This window comes from Pelophylax lessonae, assembly GCF_965119305.1.
Source record: "Pelophylax lessonae genome assembly, chromosome: 8".
Taxonomy (NCBI): Eukaryota; Metazoa; Chordata; class Amphibia; order Anura; family Ranidae; genus Pelophylax; species Pelophylax lessonae.
Window position 1 is genome coordinate 10,996,235 of NC_138775.1, and position 27,645 is coordinate 11,023,879.

The window sequence follows — 27,645 nt, forward strand, 5'->3', positions numbered from 1 at the left end:
CACCTGTTGTAAATAGATTAGCAAATATACATTCCTGGCTGACCAGCTCTACCTGCAGAATCAAAACTTCAGTGAGTTTCAAAAAAGAGAAATTTGGGATTTAAAAAAAAAAAAAAACAGTTATACTCACCTAGGTGGATGCAGCATCAATCCGATGCTACATCTGCCCCCCCCCCCCCCCCCCACCGACTCTACACTGAGAACTGAGCAATCAAATGCCGCTGATCGCTCAGTTCTCCCCTCTGCTCTAAGCAAAGCCGTGACTATCAGCGCTGGGCTGTGGAGAGGACGGGAGGGGCTGGCTCAGGCTCAAGGCGCAATGCTGAGAGGCTGAGCCAGGTTCCGGTACAGGTATCTGGGTGAGTTTCCCAAGCCTGGACCCAATGAGTGACGTCAGCCAAAAGCAGGCTTTAGCCCACTGTCGGCTAAAAATGGGTCAGAGGAGTGCAGAATGAACTGCACTCCTGTGATCTATAGGAGAAGTATGGCAATAAAACTTTGGCCATACTTCTCTTTGGAAAGGTAAGTAGTCTAAACAATAGGCTACCTATAGCGCTTGCTTCAAATACATACAATATTGTGCACAAATAAATACCATAGATAAAAAATCCAATAAATAAGTGTTCAATAAAAATTAATTATCAGGTGAAAGTTCCAAAAAATTGCAGATGGTTCTCATATAAACATTGATTCTTCAGTGCAGATTTTCTTATATTAAAGTGCAAGTGCTAGGTGCTGTGTTACATCCAAGTGATACTAGTAGAATTTAATCACTCACCAAATGTTGTGGGTCCTGCGTGCCTTATAGCACCAGAACCTATTCAGGCTTATGTAGCCCCCTGGGCTATAGAACGATTTTTCTTTCTTGCTTCTGGGTGGGTAAGGTGATGGGGTCCCCCTCTGTCTCCTCTCTCCTCACCACGCCAAAGTATGTAGAAGAAATAAAGCTCCAGATAGTATATTATCTCTTAAACTTTTTATTCCCAACTGGGTAAAAAAATGGTGTGCACGCAAACAAAAACGATTTTTTAGAAACTTCAAACAAAAAACAATCAAAATGGCAGAAGAAGGCCAAAAAAACGAACACTCCACAGCAAAGGATCATGCAGGGATCGTGCAAGGAGGTAAGTAAATGCTAGTTCCAAATAATAGCCTCGTGGGCCGCCTGTGACCGGGTGAGAACGGTGCAAACCGTTTGGTATGGACGCTCGCGGGAGAACTTCCGGCTTGCGTTCCACCCCTCACTTCCGTCACCACGCTGTGCGTTCCAATCTTACGCGTTTCGTCACTTCCTGTGACGTCTTCGGAGATCTTGGATGTAACACAGCACCTAGCACTTGCACTTTAATATAAGGAAATCTGCACTGAAGAATCAATGTTTATATGAGAACCATCTGCAATTTTTTGGAACCTTTACCTGATAATTAATTTTTATTGAACACTTATTTATTGGATTTTTTATCTATGGTATTCATTTGTGCACAATATTGTATGTATTTGAAGCAAGCGCTATAGGTAGCCTATTGTTTAGACTACTTACTTTCCATACTTCTCTTTAACCACTTGCCGACCGCCGCAAGTACATATACTGCGGCGGTCATCCCCCCTGGGCAAAGTGACGTACCGGTACGTCACTCGCCCGCGAGCCAATCCCCGCTCGTTCACTGGGATCCCCGCGCGAGTGACTGGCGGCTCCGATGTCCGCTGGTCACTCGCGATCTCCCGCTGGAGAGGGAGAAAGGCAGGCGGCTGATGTAAACACAACCGTCTGTCATTCTCCCTGATCTAACTGCAGAGATCATACGATCCTGCTATGTAGGATCGTATGTCTCTGTGGTTACATCAAAAGCCACGCCCCTTGACAGTTAGAATCCCGCCCCTAGGGACACACTTAACCCCTTGATCACTAATAAAGTTAACCCCTTCCCTGCCAGTGTAATTTTTACAGTAACAGTGCATATGTATAGCACTGATTACTGTAGTAATGTTACTGGTACCCCCAAAAGTGTAAAAAATGTCAGTCAGGGGTCCAATCTGTCCACCGCAATGTCGCAGTCCCACAAAGAAAAAAAAAAAAAACGCAGATCGCCGCCATTACTAGTTTAAAAAAAACAAAACAATAAAAATGACATAAATCTTTCCCTTAGTTAGTAAACGCAATAACTTTTGCGCAAACCAATCAAAATACGCCTATTGCGATTTTTTGTTTACCACAAATATGTAGCAGAAAACAAATTGGCCTAAAATGTTAAAAAATTTAGATTTTTACATTTTGGGGGGGGGGGGGGGGGAGTTTCATACAAAAAAATGTGAAAAATATTGTTATTTTTTCAAAATTGTCGCTCTTTTTTTGTTTATAGCGCAAAAAATAAAAATCTCACAGGTGATCAAATACCACCAAAAGAAAGCTCTGTTTGTGGGAAAAAAAGGACGTAAATTTAGTTTGGGTACAGCACGACCGTGCAATTGTCCGTTAAAGTCACGCAGTGCCGAATCGCAAAATAGGCCCTGGTCTTTGAGCAGCCAAATCCTCCGGGGCTTAAGTGGTTAACTCCTGAGAAAATAACCGTACAACCAGAATAAGAACCTATTTACCTATATCAATTTATTAGCAGCACTTTAAGAGACAAGTTTACCTTTGGAACATGTTCCACCCATTTTTATACCGAGAGCCATCAGGTGACTTAGCCCACCAGACACCATCTATAATGGAAAGGACACTTTGTTGGTAGAGTGACACTTCAAAGCAGCCCCTGCCTTTATTAGCTAAATTCCAATTTGTTCCATAAAAAAATAATACATAGATAGCAAGTGATGAACACAAGTTCCAAACAGTGGAAAACAGTTTAGCTAACCCTGACCACAGAAGCTTACACTCAGGGGCTGACTGGCAACTGTCGGCCCAGGGGGCAAGTACAAACCAGAGGCCCATGGAACAGCAACTTAGCCTCCCTCCCACTCTCCCTCTTCCTTGTCTTCTCCTGACCCCCATTCCAGGCTGAAGCTTGGGTCCAGGTACTCTCTACTCACCGGCTGAATCTGGGTTCCCAACCTGGCCAGCAGGAAGCAGTTGGGGGGAGCTGGGACAGCTCGGTCAGGGCTGCCTGGGGGAGGAGAATCTCCAGTGGGGCATGGAACCGGCCTCTGCTCAGACACAGTTCACACCATCCATGCTGGGGGGGGGGGGGAGGTCTGTGTTCTTTCCTTGTCTTCATTCCGCACTCAGTAGGTCAGCAGTGGGGACTTTTTACTTTTCTTCACCAGGAATCCTTTAGGCATTTCTGTGGCAGAAGTGGCGCAGCCTTTTTAAAGGACATCAGAGTGGCCCGGGGGGCAATTGCCCCCCTGCCCCAGTCCTCCCCTGCTTACACTCTACAGCCACAGTGCGAGGCTACTATCTGCTGATTGGAGTGCAATGCTCTGCAGGCTTCAAAACTAAATGCACATTTGTTTACCAGTAAGTGTCTCCTTACAGGGCTTGGTAAAGTGAATAGGACAATGGTATCAGCGTGCAGTGTCCTTGGGTATAAAGAGGATGGACTAGCGCCCGCTCATCAATCCCAATGATATCCCGCTCAAGAGAAATGGCGTGGGGATTCTGCAGTGGACCTCTTCTGAATCTGGGCTCAAGGGACCGCGCTCGACCTTGCGTCACTCCATGCTGCAGTCCAGCTGATTCTGGGATGCAGGTGATGAGGGTGACCTTACGGCTGTCACCTAACAATCAAATGTTGCTGACAGCAGGCGTGCCCACACCTGCTTGTGGTCACTCTCTCTCGCTCTGAATTGGCTTGCAGCATGGTCGCGCTCTCCCGACTGTCCAAGTCACTGCTTTCAGATCTAAGCCGTGATCCCAAGAAACTGGCTCCTCGTCTCTCTGAGCTATTTATCTTCTCTTGCAGCATGGCCGCGCTCTCCCTCCAGCCGACTGGAAATTGTAGTCCACGATGGTCTGGCTCCCATACTTACTCGGCCTACCGGACTACATATTCTAAGATCCTTTGCTCTCCACTTGCAAGTCTTACTCGCTCTGCATTCAGGAATCCGCAACAGAGTCTATGCTGGGCACTAGGGGAAACAATCTCCCTGTGGCAAATATTGCTAGGTGTCCCCCTGTCACTGCAGGTAATTTAACCCTGGCTACATAAGTGTAGTTTTATATATATTCAGAAGTGAAATGGAAAATGAAAATATAATTATCCAGATATCATTTGAGAATTAATAATTAATACCTAAAAACTAGATTTTTGGATAAATCACACATCTTTAACAAATGTCACAAGATTAAAATGATAGTACAATAAAGATTAATATCACAGATAATATTATACACACTGGAGACTGCAACTATCCACACTATTATAATGGATAACATATTTTAATTTAACCCAGGATAAAAATATTAGAGTCCCAGATGAGGCTGAATTGAATAAATCCAGTTTCATTTCCAGAAGGCCTAAAATAAGAATTCCTAGTCTTAAAGCACCACCTGGTGGGCAGGTATAGCAATCTCTTAAACAAACATTAGTTTAATCTAAAGTATATCTGTCCAATCAGATGAGGGTAAATATTCTAAGCTACACCCTCTAGGCTAATTATTAGATAAAGAAAGCATCTAAAGGACATTCCATTGATCATTCATCATCTCGAACAAGGATCATGTCCTGAACCTAAGGAAAAACATCCTCCATTGAAGATCTCCGCACTCTTCCAAAGGCAGATCATGCAATCTCAATCAGACGATCTATCAATTGGTCTCCTTGAAGCTCCCTAAACATTTTCTACGGGTCATCATTTTAGTGGCCTTACGTATCACCAGGTTGTTCCATAACCTAATGCAACGATCGTTGGGTTGGTAAGATTAGAATTTAAGTTAGAGTGTAATCTCCATATAGTAATATTTTCCTTACTTCTAAATCCAATTGAATGTGGGGTCTGGGTTTTGTATGATAGATTGGTGGCGTTATATTCTATTCATTTATTTTATCTCCACTTAGGAATCTTGTAATTGGGTAAAGCTGTATTAGCATACAGGCAGTCCCGGGGTTTTGAACATCTGACTTACAAATGACTCCTACTCCAAACGGAGAGAGACAACAGGAAGTGAGGAGAAATCTCCCTCTAGGAAGGGAAATTCACACTTGTAAGAGTTCTCATGGGAAAAAGGTGTCTCCACTGAAGATTTATCACCAATCCTTGTTTCCACAACAACCCAAAATTTTCAAAACACAGTTGTCATAGGGACAGAAAGTGATGTGAAATCTTCTGAATAGGGGTACAGACAGCAAAACAAATGTTACAGGGGTGTTAACCCTTCCCTATGCTATCCAAAAAACTTAAAAGTTATTCTTTTGGCTGGAGCTACACTTAAAAAAATTACCTGTTCCGACTTACAAAGAATTTCGACTTAAGAACAAACCTACAGTCCCTATCTTGTTTGTAAACCGGGGACCACCTGTAGTAGTGTAGACTCGACCCCTTTCATTCTGCTGCAGAAGAATTCAGGGAGAAGTTCTCATTGGGGGAAACCTAGTTGTCTGCTAGTGTACTCCAGTTACTTGTATTCTGAGAAAGTGGTGATTGTACCTTCTGAATGAAAAATAAATGATCAAATTCATCCTAAGCTCCTAGGTAAATCTTTATTCATATTAATCATTATGTGATTTTAATTTAACTGTGTCTATGTCTTGCAATAAATCATATATATATATATATACCGTATATGTGATTGTTAGTGACTTTAAAGTGAATATATTGTTATTTACTTTATTGTTACAAAGTCCGTAGTTTCAATGAGAGTTTTATTGTGTTAAAGCGGAGTTCCGGCCACGGGGGTGAAATTTAGCTAAACATACCCCCGGGACAGTCAGGGCTAGTACATTCCACAATGGATAGCCTCTGTACTGTCCCTGGTCGCACTTACCTTTTAGAAGAAATACTTACCTTGAAAATTTCTTCTCCATCGCTGCCATCACGGATGTGGGCAGCTGAAGCCAGCGCGTCCTCTTCTCCCAGAATGCGCCTGCACCGGCCCCGCTCGTCACTTTCGGTGCGGGCGCATCATCCCTCCACAGCTTCTGGGCATGCCCAGAAGCTGTTTAGCAGGGAATGAGGCGCCCGCACCGGAAGTGACGAGCGGGGCCGGTGCAGGCGCATTGATTCCTGGGAGCGATGACGTTCAGCTCCCAGAAATCAATGCAAAGAGGAAGTGACGGCGCGGGCCACGGCCGCAGAGGGAGGAAGTGGAAGAAAGGTGAGTATTTTCTACAATAACAAGGTAAGTAAACAAAAAACAAAAATCGTAACTATCCATTTGTTTTTCAGATGACCAATAGCAAGCAGATGGCCCAAAATCGATTATGTCGATTTTGTGGCCGGAACTCTGCTTTAATAAATCTCTACGCAGTGTAAACGGATTCAAGAGATTAATTTAGTGTGGTTATACCTAATCATTTTATTTTATGTTCATTTAACATGTCGGAAGGCTGGAGGCACTGTTGCATATCGAATAAATAATTAATATTGCTGACTTGATTAATCGTTCAAACTTCCTGACAAAACCTAATCCTAGTGGGACGTATGGTGTTTTGGTGTGGTGGTGTTCAGTCGGACGATTTTGTTGCTGACTTGTGAATTTTGGAAGGATAGGAGTGATCTGTGTTTGGTGTTATTCCTTATTAATATTCTTCAGTTTGGGGTGCATTGGAACTTATTATTCTCACATCTCCCTCCTGAGGAAGTCACACAGAAGGAATTGCATGTTCTTCTGCTGATTCTACTTTCCAGGACAGCTGGTTCACGTTACCATGGGTACTTTACCTTTTCATGCTGTATGGTGAAAGCACATTGCTGGAGAACATCCAAATCCACATCGGGGCCTGGACTGACAGTCAGGTCCTCCACCTCCTCCTCTTCACTGGGCTCATGTCATCAGGGGGATCCCTCCCAGGGCTTCCCCCAGAACCAGGCATTGTCTCCAGCAACAGTTTACCCAGCTGAGTGGGCTGTGTTCAATCATCAATGTGAAGCTCTGACCATACAGGTAGTGTTGCAGCTTCTGCAGTGACCCCATGATCACAAGACTCTCCTTCTCCATAATGGCATGTGCTACCACTCCGATGGTTGATTCCGGTTCAGGTAAAGGATGGGATGTTCCTTTCCTTTGTTGCTAATTTGTGAAATCTGAAAGATTAAAAATGGCCTGTGTTGTGTTCAGTGCAACTCCTTATTCTTCTTACTCAGTTTGCAGAACATTGGATCCGAGTATTGTCCGAGTCAAGTGTAGACTTGTTTGAATGCATATGAGACTATTGTCAATATTATTATTATTATAATACAGGATTTATATAGCGCCAATACACAGTGGTTTGATTATCAAGTAAAATGATGATAGGTCTCATTTATTTCGTTTTTTTTAGGAAGGAGGGCGAGGGGAGTGATAGAAAGGAGGGGGGAGGGGGAGAGGAAATTATGTGGGTCTCTGTGTATCATCCTCGTAAACGACATATACATAATGTTTTTAGTAGAAATATAAGAGTAATTTATTGTTTCCTTAACCACTTAAGTCCCCTTCCTGACCAGGGCCTATTTTGCGATTCGGCACAATTGCGTGGTCGTGTGACGCTGTACCTAAATGAATTTGACGTCCTTTTTTTCCCACAAACAGAGATTTCTTTTGGTGGTATTTGATCACCTGTGCAATTTTTACTTTTTGCGCTATAAACAAAAAAACAGCGTCAATTTTGCAAAAATAACAATATTTTTCACATTTTTTTTATATGAAATTCCCCAGAAAAAAAAGTAAAAATCAAAATTTTTTTAACATTTTGGGCCAATTTTTTTTGTTTTTACCATATGTTTGGTAAAAAAAAATCTCAAAAAGCGTATTTTGATTGGTTTGTGCAAAAGTTATTGCGTTTACTAACTAAGGGAAAGATTTTTGTCATTTTTGTTGTTTTTTTTTTAAACGCGTAATGGCGGCGATCTGCGATTTTTGTTGCGGGACTGCGACATTGCGGCGGACAGATCGAACCATTGACTGACATTTTTGACACTTTTGGGGTTACCAGTGACATTACTACAGTAATCAGTGCTATACATATGCACTGTTACTGTAAAATTACACTGGCAGTGAAGGGGTTAACTTTTTTGAGAGAGAGAGAGAGAGAGAGAGAGAGGGGTTATGTGTGTCCCTAGGGGGCGTGATTCTAACTGTGATTGGCTGTGGCTTGAGGTGTAGGAACAGTGATCAACGGTACTACATAGTAGAACCGTATGATCACCATTCCTACACAGGGGAGAATGACAGGTGGCTTGTGTACATTAGCCGCCTGCCTTTCTCCCGCTCTAACGGACGATCGCGAGTGATTGGTGGACATTGGGTCCACCGGGCACACGCACGGGAGGGGGGTCCGTGACCATGCGGGAGTGCGCCTCCGGCGGCGCGCACTCACTCCCTAGACCCTCACAGGCTAGCGACGTAGCCCTACATTGCTTTGCCTGTGAGGGGCTGACCGCCGACGTAAATAGTCATGCGGCGGTCGGCAAGTGGTTAAGAGTCATGAGCCGAGCAGGCACGCCAGGTACATATGGGTGAAAAGATATACCTGTGCTCAAATCCCAATAGATTACTTTGATGCAGTTGGCCAGTTTAAGCATGTATTGAAATATGTGTAAACTATACAATTTGGGCAATGTTGGGACTTTAGATGAGACATTGGTGAGCACTATTCAGCATCTCCATCCCTGTGTAGAACAAAACTGAAGAGATAAAGGGGATTATAGAAGGTGTGTGTATGTGGAAACCAACCGACCCTTAGTTTGCTATACTTACCCACCAGTCTGCTAACAAACGAAATGTACCTGTCTAACATAATAGGTTAAAAACAGGGGTTTAGTTAACACACATTTGCAAACGCATGTATAAGCTGCAGGCCACTCCACGGCACCCTGTGTATCCTGCAGTCCTAACACTTCCTAACACTACTCAACCTGAGTGTCTACTGAGTGTCTCCAACATGGAAGTACATGTATGCTGATGGATGGGAAACAGCTGAGCATGGAGATGGCCCAATCCTCCCCCAACCTGCTCCCATCCATGACTGGTATTGAAAAACTAATGGCCATGTGATGGCCATAGGGTGCAAACTAAAAATTGACCAGCTGGAAAACACACACCCCCATCCCAGTAGTAAAGGCAAATTGGGACTTTATATGAGAGACCAGCCTGTAAAGCAAGCGTCTCCATCCCTGTTAACATATACAATTTGGGCAATGTTGGGACTTTAGATGAGACACTGGCGAGCACTGCTCAGCGTCTCCATCCCTGTGTGTAACAAAACTGAAGAGATAAAGGGGATTATAGAAGGTGTGTGTGTGTGTGTGTGTGTGTGGAAACCAACCAGCCCTAAGTTTGCTATACTTACCCACCAGCCTGCTAACAAACCAAATATACCTGTCTAACATAATAGGTTAAAAACAGGGATTTAGTTAACACACATTTGCAAACGCATGTATAAGCTGCAGGCCACTCCACGGCACCCTGTGTATCCTGCAGTCCTAACACTTCCTAACACTACTTGGTCTGAGTGTCTCCAACATGGAAGTACATGAATGCTGATGGATGGATGGGAAACAGCTGAGCATGGAGATGGCACAATCCTCCCCCAACCTGCTCCCATCCATGACTGGTATTGAAAAACTAATGGCCATGGGATGGCCATAGGGTGCAAACTAAAAATTGACCAGCTGGAAAACACACACCCCCATCCCAGTAGTAAAGGCAAATTGGGACTTTATATGAGACACCAGCCTGTAAAGCAAGCGTCTCCATCCCTGTTAACATATACAATTTGGACAATGGTTGGGACTTTTGATGAGACACTGGCGAGCACTGCTCAGCGTCTCCATCTCTGTGTATAACAAAACTGAAGAGACAACGGGGATTATAGAAGGATTATAAGAATATGTGTAAACTAAAAATCACTATTTTTCATTGCATAGTTTGCTGGAAAGAGTGTATGCCAGTGGAGTGTATACCAGTGTACAGAGGGTCCATCCAGAATTTTTAAGGTACATATAGATGTATTGGAAATGTGAATGTTGTACTTGACAATTAGATTGTATAGTGTATATTTATAGTTCTTGGTTTGATCTGTTGTATATTAGGGCTTATGAATGTGTGGAATTTTTAATAAGTTCTTAATAATAAAGAGTATTATAAAAAAGAAAAAAATGATCGGTCATATTACAAGGTCAAAGGGCACTCAGATGGCTTGGAGGACACAGCTGCCATGCTCAGCTTATGTGATCTCATAATAGAAGGATTGCAATACATTTTTCAAGGATTAACTGGCAGTTTTTTTTCCAATATGGATGCCATGCTCACCATCCTATATTGGGCTTTTACCATTAGTGTGGCTTTGTTTTCAGTTTGCAGATGCTGTGCATTGAAAGTTACACTAAGAGCCGGTTCCCACTGAGGCGATCCGACTTCTGGGGGCGACCTGTGAAGTCACGTGCACCGCGACTTCGTGCGACTTGCAGGGACTTCACATAATGGAAGTCTATGCAAGTCGTTCCCAGGTCGCCCCAAAGTAGTACAGGACCCTGTACGGTCGCTCCTATTAGAACGGGTCCTGTACTACTCAATGGACCGCGACCGACCGCGACTTGTCAAGCTGACAAGTCGCCTGACAAGTCGCGCTAGTCTGAATGGGCTCTGAATGTGGATAAATAACTTGATTTTTGAGAGTTGTATCATAATAGTTTCTGTTTCAGTTAACGACTGTTTCAACCCACATATGAAATTGATGATCATAAAGCCTGGCACACACTATAAGTTTTTCTCCATTCAACCCAGCAGGTTGAAGGGAAAAAAAACTGTCAACTCCGGTCAAAAGCCACTGTACTAACAATCCGACGTTAGTAGAGCGATCTCCCCCGCTAAGCTGTTGTGTTCTGACAGGGGGACACCCCCCACGCCAAAACACTGATTGCTGATCAGCTGCTGGTTTTCCAGCATGCACGTCTGACAGAAGCCGGCTGGAATACACATGGGCCAAATGTAGGACGGTTATTATTGAATCGGCCGATATTGCCCATCATGCGGCCTGTGTGTACGGGCCTTTAGCACCTGCTTGGTTAATTATACACCTGACTGTAATCCTACAAAATCTCTGACTGTGCAAGTGTACAAAGTGTGCAAGTGTAAGAATTGATGCTGGCTTGAAGCCAAAGAGTAGTCACACCAAATATTGATTTGATTTGGATTTTTTCCTGTTCGTTCAGTTTGCATTTTGTAAATTGATAAAAATAAACTATATACAGTGGGTACGGAAAGTATTCAGACCCCCTTAAATTTTTCACTCTTTGTTATATTGCAGCCATTTGCTAAAATCATTTAAGTGATTTTCTTCCTCATGAATGTACACATAGCACCCCATACTGACAGAAAAACAGAATTGTTGACATTGTTGCAGATTTATTAAAAAAGAAAAACTGAAATATCACATGGTCGTAAGTATTCAGACCCTTTGCTCAGTATTTAGTAGAATTTGATCTAATACAGCCAGGAGTCTTTTTGGGAAAGATGCAACAAGTCTTTCACACCTGGATTTGGGGATCCTCTGCCATTCCTCCTTGCAGATCCTCTCCAGTTCTGTCAGGTTGGATGGTAAACGTTGGTGGACAGCCATTTTTAGGTCTCTCCAGAGATGCTCAATTGGGTTTAAGTCAGGGCTCTGGCTGGGCCATTCAAGAACAGTCACGGAGTTGTTGTGAAGCCACTCCTTCGTTATTTTAGCTGTGCGCTTAGGGTCATTGTCTTGTTGGAAGGTAAACCTTCGGCCCAGTCTGAGGTCCAGAGCACTCTGGAGAAGGTTTTTGTCCAGGATATCCCTGTACTTGGCCGCATTCATCTTTCCCTCGATTGCAACCAGTCGTCCTGTCCCTGCAGCTGAAAAACACCCCCACAGCATGATGCTGCCACCACCATGCTTCACTGTTGGGACTGTATTGGACAGGTGATGAGCAGTGCCTGGTTTTCTCCACACATACCGCTTAGAATTAAGGCCAAAAAGTTCTATTTTGGTCTCATCAGACCAGAGAATCTTATTTCTCACCATCTTGGAGTCCTTCAGGTGTTTTTTAGCAAACTCCATGCAGGCTTTCATGTGTCTTACACTGAGGAGAGGCTTCCGTCGGGCCACTCTGCCATAAAGCCCCGACTGGTGGAGGGCTGCAGTGATGGTTGACTTTCTACAACTTTCTCCCATCTCCTGACTGCATCTCTGGAGCTCAGCCACAGTGATCTTTGGGTTCTTCTTTACCTCTCTCACCAAGGCTCTTCTCCCCCGATAGCTCAGTTTGGCCGGACGGCCAGCTCTAGGAAGGGTTCTGGTCATCCCAAACGTCTTCCATTTGAGGATTATGGAGGCCACTGTGCTCTTAGGAACCTTAAGTGCAGCGGAAATCTTTTTGTAACCTTGGCCAGATCTGTGCCTTGCCACAATTCTGTCTCTGAGCTCTTCAGGCAGTTCCTTTGACCTCATGATTCTCATTTGCTCTGACATGCATTGTGATCTGGAAGGTCTTATATAGACAGGTGTGTGGCTTTCCTAATCAAGTCCAATCAGTATAATCAAACACAGCTGGACTCAAATGAAGGTGTAGAACCATCTCAAGGATGATCAGAAGAAATGGAAAGCACCTGAGTTAAATATATGAGTGTCACAGCAAAGGGTCTGAATACTTAGGACCATGTGATATTTCAGTTTTTCTTTTTTAATAAATCTGCAACAATGTCAACAATTCTGTATTTTTCTGTCAGTATGGGGAGCTATGTGTGCATTCATGAGGAAGAAGAATGAACTTAAATGATTTTAGCAAATGGCTGCAATATAACAAAGAGTGAAAAATGTAAGGGGGTCTGAATACTTTCCGTACCCACTGTATCTATCTATCTATCTATCTATCTATCTATCTATCTATCTATCTATCTATCTATCTATCTATCTATCTATCTATCTATCTATCTATCTATCTATCTATCTATCTATCTATCTATCTATCTATCTATCTATCTATCTATCTATCTATCTATCTATCTATCTTTCTATCTATCTATATAGCATTCTTACTTTAAGGTATTTCTTCACTTTCTTCACACCTGAACCACAACAGAACCAATGAAATCTCATTAGTGATGGGAAATCCAAAAGTTTTTGGCTGTTATCAGAACAAGAGGCAAAGGTAAATCTGCCAATATGGTCACCTGTTCTGGTAACAAGTGGAGTGCAGAATGTAAAGATTTCCTCTCACTTCCTGTTGCGTCTCCTTTTCCTGTGCGTTACAATGTTGCTTTCTCATTTTCTGTTTGTAGGTCTTTCTAAGCTTAATCTCCAGTCTTTTTCAATGACAACCCACTTCGTCCTCTCCTGGGTCCTGTTGGGTCTCCCTACCATGGCAACTGATGTGCAGTCTTCAAACACAGACACATACAAGCCCACTGTCCGCCCCATGTTCAGTGGTCGCCCCTTCATGGTGGCATGGAATGCGCCCACTCAGAACTGCCAGCTTCGATACAATGTGTCTCTTGACCTTCGACTTTTTGACATAAACTCAACACCTACTGAGGGTGTTGTTGGCCAGAATCTCACCCTCTACTACAAGGAGCGCCTGGGGCTCTACCCCTACTACAACCAGTACAATGTTTCTGTCAATGGAGGTGTGCCCCAAAATGCCAGTCTGCGAGCTCACCTGGACCAAATGTTAGTCAGTATTAACAAATACATGCCATCCATTAATAAAAATGGGCTGGGAGTCATTGACTGGGAGGAATGGCGACCCATTTGGGTTCGGAACTGGCAGATGATGGACATATACAGGCAAGCTTCCCGGCAGCTGGTGGCTTCTCGTTATCCAAACTGGACGAAGGAAAAGGTGAACAGGGAGGCTTGGTATGAATTTGAAAAATCTGCCCGCGAGTTCTTGCTAGAAACACTGCAATATGCAAAAAAGCTCCGACCTCACCAGCTCTGGGGGTATTACCTCTTACCGGACTGCCACAACTATGATTACTGGACCAACTGGAATATATATACTGGCAAGTGTCCCGATGTGGAGATGGCACGTAATGACCAATTATGGTGGCTATGGAAGGAGAGTACTGCCCTTTATCCATCTATCTACCTAGACTTTGCTGTTCGGTCTTCTGTAAATGGACGTAAATTTGTCCATTACCGGGTAAAAGAGGCCATGAGGATGGCACCACAACACAGAAGTTACTCTCTGCCTGTTTTCGTGTACACAAGACCCACCTACAAAGAAAACAACAACCTTCTTTCCCAGGTAAAACAACAATGTACACCAGCAGAAATGTTCCTCCTTCTCTGCCAATAGTGATCACTACTTACAGAAAGGAGCAGGATGGTAAATTAAGGGTTTAGTCAAGCAAACCTATGGGGAGTCCAACAACTTACCCAACTCAGTCATTTTTTTCCCCTGCAATAAAGAGCTAGAAAGAACACCCTGAGGTGAGGATAGTGACAGAGATAGACAATGTATATTGGAACCGGCAATAGTAATCTTGTGATCGTTGTCACCCCATAACACAGCCATTCTGAACCAGGGTTCAGTAGAACCCAAGGGTTCCTCCAGAGGTCATTAGGTGTTTCTTGACCTGTGGCTGATTGACCTTCCATTTGATAATGCCAGCATACTGTACTTCCATCCTGACACCGATTATCTTTTTAAGTCTTTTAAAAGGGGGCATTCTGACCATCAATGTAAGAGGCATTCTTCCAACTGACCACCAATGTAGGGGGCATTTTCCCACTGACCTCCAATGTAAGGGACATTCTTCCCACTGAATACCAATGTAAGGAACATTCTTCCCACTGACTGCCTTTGTAACGAGCATTCTTCACACTTACCACCAAAATAAAGGACATTCTTCCCTCTGACCACCAAAATAAAGGACATTCTTCCCTCTGACCACCAATATAAGGGACATTCTTCCCACTGACTCCCAATGTAAGAAGCAATCGTCCCACTGACCACTAGGGATGATCGAACTTTTGAAAAGTTCGGTTCGACCAGAACACCCGAATTTCCCAAAAGTTCAGTTCGGATTCCAGAACCCCATTGAAATCAATGGGACCCGAACTTCTGGAATAAAAAAACACCATTTTAAAGCCCTAAAACCCAATAAATGCCCCTAACAAGTGCCTAGGGTTCTGGGTCATGCCCAGGGACTATGAATCAGGCAAAAAAAAAGTTCTTAAAAATTGTTGTTTTTGATATATATATATGTATATATGTATACCCCTAACCCAGAATCTGCATAGTGGGGTCACCCTGACATGGCAGAGTTCGGTCACCCTGACATGGAAGAGTCAGTTCACCCTAAACTACACTACGATCACCCTGACATGGCAGAGTCAGTTCACCCTAAACTACACTACGGTCACCCTGACATGGCAGAGTTCTGTCACCCTGACATGGCAGAGTCAGTTCACCCTAAACTACACTATGGTCACCCTGACATGGCAGAGTCAGTTCACCCTAAACTACACTATGGTCACCCTGACATGGCAGAGTCAGGTCACCCTAAGCTACACTATGGTCACCCTGACATGGCAGAGTCAGGTCACCTAAACTACACTATGGTCACCCTGACATGGCAGAGTCAGGTCACCTAAACGACACTATGGTCACCCTGACATGGCAGAGTCAGGTCACCCTAAACTACACTACGGTCACCCTGACATGGCAGAGTCAGGTCACCTAAACTACACTATGGTCACCCTGACATGGCAGAGTCAGGTCACCCTAAACTACACTACAGTCACCCTGACACTTAAAGCTATCCCTACAAAAACTAGATTTTTGAATCTAACTATAGTGGTATATAGTACCCTAACTACACTGCATATCCCTTTCCTCACACTAATAATTGCAAAATGACACTGGAGCTTTACAAGCAGCAGGAGAAACACAAATGCTTCCACTCTCTTCCACAGCCTCTGTATTACAGTGCTAGAGTTTTGGCGGGGCTATGTTATATACTGGGGGGCATGTGGGGGGCGTATTCACTCCTGATTGGGCTCTGGACCCTGTAGTCACTCCAATCTTATTTTACTGATGTTTCTGGGCCAATCATGGGCTTTTAAAGCCCAGTTCCTGCCCCTTTGCATTTTGGGCGGTTCTGGTGGCCGAATTCCGAACTTTTACCGCAAAAAGTTCAGAATTCGGCCGGATTTCGAACACCCAATGTTCGGGTCAAACCGATGGTCGACCCGAACCATTCGATCATCCCTACTGACCACCAATGTAGGCAGCATTCTTCCCACTGACCGCCAATGAAAGCAGCATTCTTCCCACTGACCACCAATGTAAGGAACATTCTTCCCACTGATCACCAATGTAAGGGACATTCTTCCCACTGACCACCAATGTACGTAATGCTCCTAAAATCACATGCGATCTCTGTGCGGTGCAAATTCAGCCATACAGTTTGTATGTCTGAATTCGCACCACAATCGCAGTGAACTCGCACAGGACCCTTTTTTTGGACCGCAGCAGAATCGGATCGCATGGTGGTTTCTGTGCGAACTTTCAGATCGCTCTGCGATATGCGATCTGATCTGGGAGTGTCGTTAACTTTGAATTGACGCCCCCAGCGTATCGCATGTGGCAGTGTGAACTGCCTGTGCTGCGGATGCGATGCGGGAACACGCAGTATATTCTCAGTGTTCCCGCATCGCAATAGTGTGAACCGGCACTGACAACTTTAACCACTTAAGCCCCGGAAGATTTTACCCCCTTCCTGACCAGGGCCTATTTTGCGATTCAGCACTGTGTGACTTTAACGGACAATTGCGCGGTCGTGCGACGCTGTACCTAAACGAATTTGACGTCCTTTTTTTCCCACAAACAGAGCTTTCTTTTGGTGGTATTTGATCACCTGTGTGATTTTTTGATCATGCGCTATAAACAAAAAAAGAGCGTAAATTTTGCAAAAATAACAATGCCACATATGTTTGGTAAAAAAAAATCGCAAAAAGCGTATTTTGATTGGTTTGCACAAAAGTTATTGCGTTTACTAACTAAGGGAAAGATTTTTGTCATTTTTTTTTTAACGTGCAATGGCGGCGATCTGCGATTTTTTTGCGGTACTGCGACATTGCGGCGGACAGATCGGACCCTTGACTGACATTTTGGACACTTTTGGGGTTACCAGTGACATTACTACAGTAATCAGTGCTATACATATGCACTGTTACTGTAAAATTACACTGGCAGTGAAGGGGTTAACTTTTTTTGAGAGGGAGGGGTTATGTGTGTCCCTAGGGGCGTGGTTCTAACTGTGATTGGCTGTGGCTTGAGGTGTAGGAACAGTGATCAACGGTCCTACATAGCAGAACCGTATGATCACTATTCCTACACAGGGGAGAATGACAGGCGGCTTGTTTACATCAGCAGCCTGCTTTTCTCCCTCTGCACCGACGATCGCCGAGTGACCGCGCGGGAGCCCCTCACAGGCTAGCGACGTAGACCTACGTCGCTTTGCCTGTGAGGGGCTGACTGCCGCAGTAAATATACTGTGGGCAGTCAGCAAGCAGTTAATGAAAGCTGCAGATTTTAAAAAGATTGAAAATTACTTTTGAAATGAACATATTAACCACTTCCCGCCCGCCCTATTACAAAATGACGGCGGGAATGTGGTTGAGTTATCCTGACCGGACGTCATATGGCGGCGGCAGGATAACAACGCTCTGGGCGCCCCCCGGGGGCGCGCAGAGCGGCGATCGGTGATGCGAGGTGTCAGTCTGACACCCTGCACCTCCGATCTAGGTAAAGAGCCTCTGACGGAGGCTCTTTACCATGTGATCAGCCGTGTCCAATCACGGCTGGTCACATAGTAAAACAGGAACAGCCGTTGATCGGCTTTCCTTAGTTCGTGCCTGACAGGCACGAGTAAAGGAGCGCCGATCGGCGGCTCCCCTGACAGGGGGGGGGTCGGCACTGGTAATCAGATCATTGATTACCAGTGCAGACCCTCGGGGGGGGGGATGCCACTAGAACCACCAGGGATGCCCACTATGACCCCAGGGATGCCCACTATGACCCCAGGGATGCCCACTATGACCCCAGGGATGCCCACTATGGCCACCAGGGATGGCAATCAGGGCTCAGGGAGCCCCCCATTGCCCTCCCCATCAGTGATGCCCACCAGTGTCCTCCCCATCAGTGCTGCCCACAAGTGCCCATCATTTCCATCCTTTAGTGTCACCCACCAGTGCCCATTATTGCCCACCAGTGCCGCCTATCAGTGCCCATTAGTGCCCATCAGTGCCGCCCGTCAGTGCCGATCAGTGCCGCCCATCAGTGCCCACCAGTGCTGCCTATCAGTGCCCATTAGTGCCCGTCAGTGCCACCTATCAGTGCCCGTCAGTGCCGCCTATCAGTGCCCATCAATGCTGCCTATCAGTGCCCAGCAGTGCCGCCTATCAGTGCCCACCAATGCTGCATATCAGTGCTACCTATCAGTGCCACATATCAGTGCCTATCAGTGCCGCCTATCAGTGCCGCCTATCAGTGCCACCCCATCAGTGCCACCCCATCAGTTCCACCCCATCATTGCCTCCTCATCAGTGCCTGTCAGTGCAGTCTCATCAGTGCTCATCAGTGCAGGAAAAAACTTATTTATTTACAAAATTGTATAACATAAACAAAAAAACTTTTTTTTTTTTCAAACTTTTCTGTCTTTTTTTATTTGTTTAGCAAAAAGTAAAAATCGCACAGGTGATCAAATACCACCAAAAGAAAGCTCTATTTGTGGGGGGGAAAATGATATAAATTTGGTGTAAGTACAGTGTTGCATGACCGCGCAATTGTCATTCAAAATGCAACAGCGCTAAAAGGGGAAAATTGGCCTGGGCGGGAAGGGAGGGAAGTGCCCAGTATTAAAGTGGTTAAAGCATCTATGAAATTGTAGTGATTGGGTTTACATCTACTTTAACTCTCCAGCACCTACCAAACACTAACCTGTTGGGATTGCGTTGTGCGACCCTTTAATTTGATAGTTCTATGCCCTCTTCCAGAGAGTGTACAGATGAATGAGGGCCCATTCACACCTATGAAGGCATATTGTAGGAGCGGTAATAACATACATACATAGATGTGATTGGGCCCTTACTCCATCCCCATGTGTTGTTCTGGATTTTGAGTAAGATTTTTCCATTATATGGCAGCATTTTTTTTTAGACAAATGACCGGTTCCACCACATCTTGAGGATGGGCTGGAATGTTCCCATGTGATCCATTTGGTTTAAGATTTTATTATTCTAATCAATGATTTTGTATCTTCTACCTTTAGATGGATCTCATCTCCACCATTGGAGAGAGTGCGGCGCAGGGGGCGGCTGGGGTGATATTTTGGGGCGATGCAAGATACGCCAGGAACAAGGTGAGTGTATGAAGACCCACATTGTGTTTTCTGTCCCTTCTCCAAGCCATTCATCTCATTCCTGTACTTATTCTTGTTACTTAAAGCGTAACTCCACTTTTGTTGAGAAAAAAAAACATTCCCCTCTGGGTGATCTCTGTGCATTGCAAGGATGTTAACAAACTTTGTTGCAGATTCCTAACCTTTTGTTATTCAGAAGAAATCGTTGTTTGTTCCTCTGTGCTGAGTGAGTAAAATGGGAGTCGTTTCGTAGTTATCTATCAGCTGTGGCAGCTGCAGAGCTCTAATGAGGGAAACTGCTGGGCCTGCATCCCTTTAGCCGTGTTCCTATTCGGAGTATCTCACCAAAAATGACATTTATGTTGCAGGAGATGCCAGAAATCTGACTTGTATCTTAGCGCAGACTTCTGGGAAAATTGGTGAGCCAATCACACAAGCAGGAAATGATGTTTCTGGGGGTGTGGTCAGTATACATTCTGAACAGCTCCAGGCGGCCATATTGAATTTTAAGAAAATTACAGCAGCTGCAGATTGAAAAGGAAAGGTCATTTTTAATAACATTCAATCACAATATGACTTGTGTCACAATTGTATACACTGTATTTTTTTTTTTAATTTTTTATTTGCTATTGTTTTTTACCCACGAAAGTGGAGTTACCCTTTAAAGGAAACCTATGACAGACATGAATAGACTTCCATTTATGATTCTCTGCAGCTGTTTTTATTTTTTTTGCACGTTGCTGCCACCATAAATATGGATGCCGGTCACCTTTCCAAGCCATTTACATTAACCACTTGCCGACCGCTCACTCGAGCTCTACTGCGGCAAAGTGGCTCGTTATCGTCCAGCGACGTACACCTACGTCGCTGGACTCCTCCCCTTGTGGGCGGCGCTCGCGCGCCGCCGTAGGCACGCTCCCGCTGTATTCAGTCACAGCGGGAGTCGGGCCAGGGGAGGAGAGGCGGCGATCGCCGCTGCTCTTCCCCGATCGTTGGGGAATCGAGTTTGGAGATCCGCCCGCTTGTGTAAACAGAGCGGACGGATCTCCTAAGTGACAGACAGTGACAGATTGCAGGGTTCAGCATAGCTCAACATGCGATCTGTCCCTGTGCCCTGTGTCACACAGTCACCTCCCCCCACACACGTTAGTAAGCACCAGGCATACATTAACCCCTCCCTCTCCAATAAAATTAACCCCTTCCCTGCCAGTGTCATTTTTACAGTAACAGTGCATATGTATAGCACTGATTACTGTAGTAATGTCACTGGTACCCCCAAAAGTGTCAGAAATGTCAGTCAAGGGTCCGTTCTGTCCGCCGAAATGTCGCAGTCCCGGAAAAGAAAAATCGCAGATCGCCGCCATTACTCGTTTAAAAAAAAAACACCAAAAATGACAGAAATCTTTCCCTTAGTTAGTAAACGCAATAACTTTTGCGCAAACCAATCAAAATACGCTTATTGTGATTTTTTTTACCAAACATAGGTAGCAGAAGACAAATTGGCCAAAAATTTAAAAAAATTTAGATTTTTACATTTTTTTGGGGGGGAATTTCATATAAAAAATGTGAAAAATATTGTTATTTTTTTCAAAATTTACGCTATTTTTTTGTTTATAGCGCAAAAAGTAAAAATCGCACAGGTGATCAAATACCACCAAAAGAAAGCTCTGTTTGTGGGAAAAAAAGGACGTAAATTTCGTTTGGGTACGGCCGCGCAATTGTCCGTTAAATTCGCACAGTGCTGAATCGCAAAAAGTGGCCTGGACGTAAGACAGCAAAATCCTCCGGTGGTAAAGTGGTTAAACAATCATGCAGCCAGTAAAAGTGAAACACTTGATATGCATGCTTTTTCTGGGTCATAGAGTCAGAAAATGTTGCCTCAGTAGGAAATAGGGGAATAGATAAGAGGGGAGTCAGGAGGGTCTGAACCCCCCCCCCCCCTCCTCTCCAGAGAAGAGTTACCAACTAGAGCTGTGCACGACTGAAAAAATGTGTTTAGTTTCAGATTCATTTGTTAAAGTGGAGTTCCACCCTATTTTTATACTTACCTCCATCTTCTCGCTCCGGGTCACCTGAAAAAGAAATGGATAATCGCATATTTTTTTTTTTTTTACTTACCTCGTAGCGAAGAAACTTACCTTACTTCCTTCTTCCTCCTTCCTCGGCCACGGCCCGTCGTCACTTCCTGGCTCTGCAATGATTCCTGGGAGCTGAACGTCATCGCTCCCAGGAATCATTGCGCCTGCACCGGCCCCGACGTCAGTTCCGGGTCGCGCGCGTCATCCCCTTCTAAACAGCTTCTGGGCATGCCCAGAAGCTGTGGAGGGATGACGCTCGCGACCCGGAAGTGACGTCGGGGCCGGCGCAGAGCATCGTGGGACCAAAGAAGGCGGAAGAAGACGCCGAAGAGGACGCGCTGGCTTCAAGCTGCCCACATCTGAGATGGCAGCGCTGGACAAGACGTTTGCAAGGTAGGTATTTGTCCTAACAGGTAAGTGCAACCCGGGACAGATCAGAGGCTAGCCATTGTGGAATGTACTAGCCCTGACTGTCCCGGGGTATTAAAAAAAAAAAAAAATCCAGGGTGGAACTCCGCTTTAAGTAAATGATTTAATTTCATCATATTTGTCGTGTTAGAATGATTCGTTTCGTGTATTCCTTGTTTCGAATTAATTCGTATTTTCAGAAGATATTTTGGCAGATGGTTATATTCATTTTAGCATGTTCATTCGTTATTTCGGAAGATTACTTATTATTATTATTATTTAGGATTTATATAGGGCTGACAGTTTATGCAGAGCTTTACAACTTGAGGGTAGACAGTACAAATACAATACACTTTAATACAGTAGGAAATACAAAAGAAAAAATTGCCAGGACCAGAGATCCCAGCAAGGAACTAGGTCCTTACTCCTGACCAGGCAGAAAAAAAAATGAGTACCTATACAGAGAGAGGGAGTATACTCCCTGGGACTGCCCATAGGCATAGCCAGACTTTTTTTCCTGCTTAGTGCCCTACTCCTGTAGGGGGCAGTATAACTCAATGGTTAAGAAGATCAGGAGCTGTGTCCTTCAATGAACGAAAGAGAAAAAAAGCAATGTTCCATAAATAACCCATGTTAAAAATAACATCCTTAGTTTCTGCAAAAAGCATGAAAAACGCATTGGTAAAAATTGAGCCTAAGGCAGAAACAACCTATAGAGCAACCTTAGGAAATTTTGGTTTGGCCATCTGAATCTGTGAAATTCAAATCCAAAATGAAATGTCATCTGCAATTCGTGATGAACTCTATTGAGGGTGATGGGTTTGTGCTGAGTGTTATCAGATCACACTTCTGCCTGGCAGCACTGGGGGTCATCGATTAGAATCCCAAAAACGGCACGACCTGCCTGGAGTTTGCATGTTCTCCCTGTGCCTGCGTGGGTTTCCTCCGGGTAGTCCAGTTTCCTCCCACACTCCAAAGACGTGCTGGTAGGTTAATTGCAGAGTTGTATAGTAACTAAGTAGAACTACTTCACTACTGTACTTAAGTACGGAAAGGCGGTATCTGTACTTTCCTAGAGTAGAATTTTTTTCTCCTACTTCCACTTTTACTTCACTACATTTTTTCGATGATTTTAATACTTCTACTCCAATATTTTTTTTTTGTGCTGCATAGTTACTCGTTACAATTATAAAAATTACCACTGCCAGAACAGTAGATGGCAGGTTTCATGAAGCTCAAAACATGTGTATTATCAGCGCATACGAAAATAAATTCTACTGTATGTATAAATAAAAGCTGCATTTGAAATAATAAAAAACAATATGATGTTCAAAATTTTGACTTCTTTCTTTAATAACTACATAACACAGTACTTGTACTTTTACTTTCAGTACTTGAGTAGCAATTTTTTTTTCAAAACTACTGGTACTTTTACTTTCAGTACTTGAGTAGCAAAATTTTTTAAAAAAACTACTTGCAATACTTAAGTACAAAAAATGTTGAATACTTTAGTACTTCTACTCAAGTCACTTTTTGATCGAGCACTTGTACTTTTACTCAAGTATGGGTTTCGAGTACTTTATACAACTCTGGTTAATTGGCTCCTGTCTAAAGTGGCCCTAGTATGTGTATGTATGAATGGGACCTTAGATTGTAAGCTTCTCGAGGGCGGGGACTGATGTGAATGTACAATATAAAGTTGTGTTCAAAATAATAGCAGTCCAACATCGCTAACCAGATAAATAATTGTTTTTGGTATAAATTATATTACTACATGGCAAATAATTTACTAGTATATGTAGTAGAGTAATAGAAAACCAACAGACCCAACAACCATGACATGCATGCTGCTAATTCTGTGTAATTGAATCATTAATTGAAAGGGGCGTGTTCAAAATAATCAAAGTGTGGAGTTCAATTAGCGAGGTCATTCAGTCTGTGAAAAAACTGGTGTCACACAGGTGGCCCCTATTTAACCACTTGAAGACCAGCCGCCGTATAACTATACGGCGGCAGGTCGGCAGTTTTCCGCGAATCGCCAGTGGGAAAGCCGATCCATGGGCCTGGCGGCCACGATGGCATGTACAACATTTGCTGCCTTCATCCTCAACCACTTCTGGACCGGAAGATTTTCCCCTTTAACCACTTTAAGACCAGAAGGATTTTCCCCCTCAATGACCAGGCCATATTTTGTGATTCGGCACTGCGTTACTTTAACGGACAATTGCGCGGTCGTGCGACGCTGTACCCAAATAAAATTGACGTCCTTTTTTTCCCACAAATAGGGTTTTGGTGGTATTTGATCACCTGTGCGATTTTTATTTTTTTGAGCTATAAACAAAAAAAGAGCGACAATTCTGAAAAAAAAAACAATATTTTTCACATTCTGCTATATAACATTCTCAAGAAAAAAAAAAAAAAAAGTAAAAATCAAAAGTTTTTAACATTTTAGGCCAATTTGTTTTCTGCTACATATTTTTGTTTAAAAAAAAAAATCGCAATAGGCGTATTTTGATTGGTTTGCGCAAAAGTTATCGCGTCGACAAACTACGGGAAAGATTTATGTCATTTTCATTGTTTTGTTTTTTTTACTAGTAATGGCAGCGATCAGCATTTTTTTGCGGGACTGCGTCATTGCGGCGGACAGATTGGACCCCTAACTGACATTTTTTACACTTTTGGGGGGGACCAGTGACATTACTAGAGTAATCAGTGCTAAAAAATATGCACTGTTACTGTAAAAATGACACTGGCAGAGAAGGGGTTAACTGTACTGGTGATCAATGGGTTAAATGTGACCCTAGGGGAGTGATTCTAACTGCGGGGGGCGTGGCTTGTGACACTTTTGGGGGGACCAGTGACATTACTACAGTAATCAGTGCTAAAAATATGCACTGTTACTGTAATAATGACACTGGCAGGGAAGGGGTTAACCCTACGGGTGATCAATGGGTTAAATGTGACCCTAGGGTAGTGATTCTAACTGTGGGGGGTGTGGCTTGTGACAGTTTTGGGGGGGGGACCAGTGACGTTACTACAGTAATTAGCGCTAAAAATATGCACTGTTACTGTAATAATGACACTGGCAGGGAAGGGGTTAACCCTACAGGTGATCAATGGGTTAAATGTGACCCTAGGGTAGTGATTCTAACTGTGGGGGGTGTGGCTTGTGACAGTTTTGGGGGGGGGACCAGTGACGTTACTACAGTAATTAGCGCTAAAAATATGCACTGTTACTGTAATAATGACACTGGCAGGGAAGGGGTTAAGCCTACGGGTGATCAATGGGTTAAATGTGACCCTAGGGGAGTGATTCTAACTGTGGGGGGCGTGGCTTGTGACACTTTTTGGGGGACCAGTGACATTACTACAGTATTCAGTGCTAAAAATATGCACTGTTACTGTAATGATGACACTGGCAGGGAAGGGGTTAACCCTACGGGTGATTGATGGGTTAAATGTGACCCTAGGGGAGGGTTTCTAACTGTGGGGGGCGTGGCTTGTGAAATGAAGGATCACATGAGCTCTGTGATCATTTAAGGGAGAAGGACGGTCGGCTGTGTTTACAACAGCTGACCGTTCTCTCTCAGCGGGGAGCGATCGCGGGTGTCAGGCCGCAATCGGAGCCGCCTGACACACGCATCGGCTTCCCCGCTGCTGAGTGGGGGCGGAAGCGTGCCCCTCTGGATTTGCCCCTCTGCCCGACCTCACGATTCCCCGTTGTGCCCCCACTCTGTGCCCGGGTCCCCTTCAGGAGGACTGGTGGTCCCCACCCCCCATCAGCGGCCCTGCGTGTTCCCAATGCATTGGTGTGTATGAAATAAAAGCTATAATAAGGATTTTGAGCTTTTACATAACACAACTGTATATGTAAAGCGCTGCGTAAATTGACGGCGCTATATTAAATAAATAAAATAAATCACGGATATTGTACAAACATTTCTAATCTGGTTTTCTCCCCTGCAGGAAACCTGCCAGAACATGACGTCGTACCTGGATGGAGATTTGGGTCGATACATTGTGAACGTCACCACCGCGGCCTCCCTCTGTAGCCGGGCGCTCTGCGGTGGACACGGACGATGCCTGCGCAAAGAAAACGCCACGAACGTCTTTTTACACCTCAACCCTGCCAACTTCCGCATCATTCGGGCACCTTCAGGGTCCAACGCGTCCGTCCCAATGTGGGCGGAGGGCCAGATGTCATTAGAGGATGTCGATTTTCTACACACACACTTTCGGTGTCAGTGTTACCTGAACGCTCCTGGAAACACCTGCAAACATTAAGGATCGCATGTGCAATGGTACGGAACCCACGGGTCCTCAAGGGCGTCATTCAGCCCTGGATATTAAATACTTCCTGCCCGCGATATAGCCGAAAGACTCCTAGTTTGCCGGGAGGGCGTCCATGGATGTCCTTCCATAATCGCACCCCCCTGGGAGGCGTGCTCTGTGATCGCTGAATCGATTGGACTCAGCTGATCACGGATTGGGGTAAGGGGCCCTTTACCATGTGATCAGATGTGTCCAATGACAGCTGTTCTCAGGATGTAAACACAAGATAACCGATAACCGGTTTGTGTACAAGGGACATCGGCACTGTTTATCAGTGTCCTGATTATCTGTGCAGTCCCGCCAGTGCTGCCAATCAGTGCTCATTAGTGCATCCTCCTTAGTGTCACCTATCAGTGCTGCCTATCATTGCTGACTACCAGTGCCACCTATCAGTTCCGCCTATCAGTGCAACCTCTCAGTGCCCTTCAGTGCCACCTATCAGTGTAGCCTTATCAGTGCTTCCTCATTAGCGCCCACCAGTGCTGCCCCATCAGTGCCCATCAGTGCTGCCTCATCAGTGCCACCTATCAGTTCCGCCTATCAGTGTAACCTCTCAGTGCCCTTCAGTGCCACCTATCAGTGTAGCCTTATCAGTGCCTCCTCATTAGTGCCCACCAGTGCTGCCTCATCATTACCACCTCATCAGTGCCCATCAGTGCTGCCTCATCAGTGCCACCTATCAGTGCTGCCTCATCAGTGTCCACCAGTGCTGCCCCATCAGTGCTGCCTCATCAGTGCCATCTATCAGTTCCGCCTATCAGTGTAACCTCTCAGTGCCCTTCAGTGCCACCTATCAGTGTAGCCTTATCAGTGCCTTCTCATTACTGCCCACCAGTGCTGCCTCATCATTACCACCTCATCAGTGCCCATCAGTGCTGCTTCATCAGTGCCACCTATCAGTGCTGCCTCATCAGTGTCCACCAGTGCTGCCTCATCAGTGTCCACCAGTGCTGCCTCATCAGTGCCCATCAGTGCTGCCTCATCAGTGCTGCTTCATCAGTGCCCATCAGTGCTGCCTCATCAGTGCCACCTATCAGTGCCGCCTCATCAGTGTCCACCAGTGCAGCCTCATTAGCGGACATCAGTGAAGGAGATACATTACCTGTTTGTAAAATTGTATAAACTATGAACAATTTTATTGAAAATTATTTTAATGAAAAACATTTTCGGTCTTTTTTTTTTTAGCAAAAAAAAATTAAAAAACCCAGTGGTGATTAAATACCACCAAAGGAAAGCTCTATCTGTGTGAAATAAATGATAAAAATGACATATGGGTGTTGCATGACCGCGCAATTGCCATTCTAAGTGTGACAGCGCTGAAAGCTGAAAATTGGCCTGGGCAGGAAGGGGGTGAAA

The 27,645-nt window shown here is 44.5% G+C and overlaps 1 protein-coding gene across 1 annotated transcript; it reads left to right on the plus strand.

Moving 5' to 3' along the window:
- Positions 1-1,057: 1,057 nt before the first annotated feature.
- LOC309562116 (hyaluronidase-2-like) lies at positions 1,058-26,241 on the plus strand (the record flags this gene model as incomplete). The annotated part of the gene is made up of 4 exons (XM_082266247.1): positions 1,058-1,124; positions 13,382-14,349; positions 19,382-19,471; positions 25,924-26,241. The coding sequence occupies 4 exons, from the start codon at positions 1,058-1,060 to the stop codon at positions 26,239-26,241; spliced, it is 1,443 nt and encodes a 480-aa protein (XP_082122373.1).
- Between the last annotated feature and the right edge of the window lie 1,404 nt (positions 26,242-27,645).